The sequence below is a fragment of the Electrophorus electricus genome, chromosome 14 (genome assembly GCF_041902795.1).
Source record: "Electrophorus electricus isolate QZ-2024a chromosome 14, ASM4190279v1, whole genome shotgun sequence".
NCBI classification, from domain to species: Eukaryota; Metazoa; Chordata; class Actinopteri; order Gymnotiformes; family Gymnotidae; genus Electrophorus; species Electrophorus electricus.
This window is the reverse complement of record NC_137510.1, coordinates 25,337,343-25,342,735: the sequence shown is the minus strand read 5'-3', so window position 1 is coordinate 25,342,735 and position 5,393 is coordinate 25,337,343. Positions and strand designations below refer to the sequence as shown.

Genomic DNA, 5,393 nt, shown 5'->3' with positions numbered 1-5,393 from the left:
GGCAGAGCGATGCCAGTATAAAACAGAGTAGACAGAATGGCTCCTTAAATTTCTGTATCAAAGTCGTAAGACTTATGAGATATGGCTAGCCTTTAGACAGACTGTATCAGTAAAGGTAGCTATCAACATGTAAATCAATAATTAAACACTTTTTAGAAGATTTTGTTTGTTTTACATGAATATAAATTAAATATAAGTTGAATGTGGCTGATGATGAACTATTTAAGTTTAATGTGGCTTAGTATAGTTGTACATACACAATAAAATGAGATTCAAAACATATAATACGTTTAATTAAAATATCTTTTTTCCCAAAATAGTGGATAGCAGACTGTGTGTGTGTGTGTGTGTGTGTGTGTGTGTGTGTGTGTGTGTGTGTGTGTGTGTGTGTGTGTGTGTGTGTGTGTGCGTGTGTATATATATCGAATCTAAATGTTTCCATTTCATTCAACCCCAGTCATTTTCACAAAAACATACAAGATACAATTCTCTGGTCCCACAGTTTCACGTAAAGAGATGAGTTTTAGGAGCACACTTCATACACAGCCGCGCATCATACAGCTAATTTGGGAAATCGCATCAGATCATAAACATTCGTTATGGAATCATTCAACATAACCCCGCACTAAGCTTCCTCGCTAATATCACAATTCATGTCGAGTTAATGGACAAGCTGCCTAATGCAAAACAGACCAAATTGCTTTTATGATTTGAGGTATAAGCGTTAGAATCAGTACTACAGAAAATCTCCTCTGCGAAATCCAGCCTCAATGTACTGGACCATGTGTGTGTGTGTGTGTGTACCAGAGGAAATTTCGAGGTCACTCTGCCATAATGAGAGTTCGTGTTGCAGGGAGTTCTAAGCTGCAGTGATCCTGAGGTAAGTAGAGAGAGCTTACAGCCGGGCACGGTGGGCGACAGCCGTCGCAGATGGCCAGTGGCCAGGGCCACTGGTGCCGTAGGCAGGACTGTCTGCCTATGGCCCCACTGTACTGGATAGCTGTGACAGAGTCTTTGGGTAGCAGGATCAGGGCATGCTGGGAACCGAATGCAAAATCACTCTCGGCCTGCTTTTTAAGACTGCGGAGGATCTGCCAGGCATGACAGCACTGCAGAGCGACAAGAATCAAAAAGACATCAGCACTCTCTCAGTGAGAGCTCCTGCAGGCGAGGTTTGTTGTGAAAGAATAAAATGACAGGCGTGTGGGCTCCATCTGTGTCTACTGAGGCACGCGGGGTTCACTACAGCAACAGGGGTGCAGGGTAAAGGCCGCGGCCATCTTATTCAAAAGAGGCGCGGACCTTGCGACCTTTCAGAGGCTGCGGGGAGCGGTAGTTATCCACCATGTAGCGCTCTGGTTCCCCTTCCGCTGAGAAGAGCAGGTTGCGGAATTCCTCCATCTGTCGAAGGGTGGAGAGAGAGAAAAGGGGAGAAAGACTTCAGCACCTGTCAATGCCACTTACGTGACTAAAACTGCAGTCTCCACAAGGAGGTGATAATGCAGCCTAAACTTAGATTAGAGGTATGTGTCCATAACACTCTGTTCTTTGTGCTTGATGTGAAACACAACTTTCATTCATTTAATTTCACTAAGATGGGTTTTGCAAAAGCATCATAAAACAAAGATGATCTTTAAGTGGTAGAGCGAGTATTATACTGAACTCTCGCTCTCATTTATGTTAATCTTAACACTATGATGATTTTGGGAAATGGGGCCCTGAACAGTAGCAGCCAAAGGAAATGCTGTTCATTTACTTCTCTGTGAATTTGAGATAAAGTTTGTAGTGAGTAGCCGCAAATTCCATCCGACAGCAACTACAAGTGAAAGGAGGCTGTTCTGTCAAGTTTATGTTCCCAGTATAAGTTTGGGAAAAAGATTCTAGGCAATCTGAACATTTCTCTGGAAAGTGTTCATTTCCATATAGTTGCAAGATGCCCACTAGGCCAGTTAGAAGAGCAGAAGACAAGAAAAGCGTCCAGACGCGGTAAGGAAGTTAAGTTGTCTGTTACTGTTCAACTAGCTCGTGCTTGTCAGTGACCTCTTGCAACCTTGATAAGGAAGCCAGTGATCAAATGGGTCAAACGTTGGAGGAGAACCCGGTGAGCGTAATTACATTTCCCAAAATCTGTCCAGTGACTAACCGTCACATTACACAGTTCAGATAACCACAGTACTCTACTTCAGCACAACAAAAAGTCCTGAACAATCAGATATTATTACAGCATTACAATAGTATTTCATAGTGTTGTAGAACATTCTGTCTGCCATAATCTCTTTAAGGGAATCCCATGAATATTATGTATTTAAAAAATTATATTTGGTTCCATGGTGCATGGTGATTAGTTAGTGCTATTCCATACACCAATTATGAATTCAGGATTCCAGCAGTTTCCTAAAATAATTAATAGGCTTATAAATGGGTAAGACCTGGACAGAGCTGATGCTGATTGGCTGCTTGCAGACAATCCATGTGACGCTCTGCAGGAGAGGGGGTGTAGTCAAGGAGCCATCATATGTCCAGTAGTCCAGAGAGTCTGGAAGCAGTACGGATGGGTCAAAGTCCGCAAACGAAGTCTGCGTGCCCTGTTCCCAGAACCACAGAGACGGAAAAGGATTGGGAAAGGATTTTCAGGCCTAATCTGTTCAAGCCCTCAGAAAGTAAAAGCAATTAATAGAAATTTGCAGAACTTGCCTTTGCCTTAATGGGACCCAGTGCATCTAGAACCTTCTGGAGTGCGGGGTTTTCATCACCAACCTGATCAACGTCCAAAAAGAGCACAGGTACATAACGATCCAAGGCCTTGGACATTAGGGACATGCCTGCAGACACCGGTGCTTCTACACAGTTAAATATGTCCCTGAAGAGCAGCTCTGTTAGCAGTTATTTTATCACAGTAAACCAACAGAACGTTTTCAGGTACACAAACCTCGAGGAAGATTCCGACGACGGCCAGACCATCTGGCTTGCTGGCAGCTTCGCTGAAGCTGGGGTATGCAGTATTCCAATGTACTAAATGAAGCTGAAGACAGATCAAATGTTTAACCCCCATATCATGTGCACTGCCACATTTCTGATCTCTCTACAAGTACAAGACTAAGTCATGGAGGCTCCATACCTCGGCAGGGAACATTTTGCTGTCAACGGTGTGCTCCGAGCCCTTGTCATCGCTGGAGCCCCAGTGGAAGTGGAACTGTTTCAGCCTATAGGTGCCAGAAACAGGGCCTCCTGTCAGAGCTGATGAGAGCATGATGCAAAAACGGAAGGGGAAAAAATGGTTATGTGGAGAAAAAAAGTTCAAATGTAGCATGATACATCATACACGTGAGGCTGTCAGAGATTCCAGCCACAATTAAAGAATAAACCAAGTTCTAAAGAATCGGGCAGTGCTACAGTCACACACACACACACACACCTGCGTAATACGCCCTCCCCCACCACATACACACGCGCGCACAAAGTGCAATAATTTTTTACCGACACAATACACTGTCTAAATCCTTTTTGCATGCTAAATACATTTTAGGTAAGCGCATTAAATTAGACACTTAGAACTGATCTTAATTCATGTTGTCCCCGTGCTAATAAAATAAAGACAAAGTAGGTTTGCTGTAAACAGATTAGATAAGATTGCAGTACTGTGCGCGCGATTTGCAACTGGCGCGTTACTGTAGGGAAAAAAAAGATGCGTCTCCTGACACCTTTGCGGGTGTGAATTATAAGGTTGATTGAGCGTTGCAAAATCTTTTAGTGTAACATTTGATGACGGACACAAACTGCAGAGTTTAATGCTTAACTTAGCAATAAGTCAAAAGTTCATTGGGAACTTTTTTACTTTACCCTGCTGATGAAACTTCCCTTTTTGCATAATTTCATAACTTTAACGACAACAAACAGTAGTCATATTGCACGCAACTGCACGCCTGTATATTTCTATTAGTATTAAATTAGGGACATTCTTCCACCAGAATATCAGTCGAGCGAGAAAACCAGTTTTACCGAAGCGCAAAGCACGTAATCTTAAATGCTTGTAACTGATGCATCCGCCGGACACCGCGACACATGCCGGTATTCACTTGAAAAGCAGGGAGAGGTGCACTAACTTGAGCTGTCCGCGTCGTCAGCGAACGTAACTTGAAAGGAATGTCCATTGTTGAGGATGTCAAGGGAAGTCGAAGGGTCGTACATCAGGGCGAGCGGCTGGAGCGCATGATCGTACGCCGCTTCGGCAGACACAATGTTAATGGGGGACTGCCGCGGTCCATTGGCAATTGGAAAGTTTCTAAACCATTTGTCAGGTCCTGCAACGAGAAGTGAACGATGATTTTACAAAACCGCAACCTCGGTCTATACAAAATCAGTCTAGCCGTGGCCAAGGTGAATATGTCGCTGGCAATGTCAAATAAAAAGTGATGCACAAGGTCTGCAGGCATGTATGAACCACTATTACGCAGTCAGGCAGGTTTGATACATTTGTCCTCCGAGCGCACGAATAGGTGACATTAACTGACTTTATAGGAACAGAGAGCGTAGTGTCTCACCGTTGTGCTCTGCGTAGCCCCATCCGCCAGACATTGTCACAGTTGGACTGATTGTAGGTGCGAGCAGCTGCTGTTACTTGAGTCAGCCCTGTGCGTAAACCGCCAGTATCCACGCAGACGCGTCGGGGTTTATATAGGGTCCCCTGAGCGCGATTCTTCTGAAGCTGGTCGCACACACTCGAGCGCGACTAGGAGGAGGTACTAGCGCAAAGGATCGATGACACATCTCTCTCTCCTTCTCTCTCCTCTCATCTCCTCTCCTCTCTTTCTAACAGTCCTGAGATGTCGCTCTTGCTGTGCCACAGCTTCGAGATGCCGCCGCGCACAGTGCTTCATCCTCCGTCGGAATGCGCACCTTGCTGCATTTTTAATCCGCGCTAATGTCCGTGTAACTCCTCCGGCGCTCGTGGGCAGTAAGCACGCTCGGGGAGAGCACTGCGCGCGCGTGCGCGCGCGCTTCCGTGGCTGCAGTGCCGCACTTACAACGAGGTTTACTGCAGGCCGAAAAGCGCAAACGCACATAGAAAAGATCTGTTCATCGCTGCGCTGATATAAAGTGGAAAATAAATAGACTGCTGCTTTTTTTTATAATGGATGCACTGAATGGCTCGTCTCATTTATCATATCAGCATGCTTGGTGGGGAGAAATGAATACGGCAAAAGCTAAATCCATCGTTGCCATCTGGCGGTGGAGTGGAATTTTAGTTCAAGCGGCAAAGAAGAAAGCATTGAAACCAACAGCCAAATATTTATAATAATTCGTGAGTTTAAAAGGATTTAAGAATAGTTATAAATAACATTTCAGTTGTTTCACTTTCCTAAACTTAACCAGTTGCATGCATGTAGTCTAGT

The 5,393-nt window shown here is 44.6% G+C and overlaps 1 protein-coding gene across 1 annotated transcript; it reads right to left on the bottom strand.

Annotated features, from left to right (window-relative positions):
* Positions 1 to 323: 323 nt before the first annotated feature.
* On the bottom strand, positions 324 to 5,088 carry ca2 (carbonic anhydrase II). The gene is made up of 7 exons (XM_027007316.3): positions 4,542 to 5,088; positions 4,104 to 4,301; positions 3,119 to 3,237; positions 2,930 to 3,022; positions 2,695 to 2,757; positions 2,430 to 2,585; positions 324 to 1,401 (listed from the first exon to the last, which is right to left on the bottom strand). The coding sequence occupies exons 1-7, from the start codon at positions 4,573 to 4,575 to the stop codon at positions 1,282 to 1,284; spliced, it is 783 nt and encodes a 260-aa protein (XP_026863117.2). The 5' UTR covers positions 4,576 to 5,088; the 3' UTR covers positions 324 to 1,281.
* Positions 5,089 to 5,393: the final 305 nt, after the last annotated feature.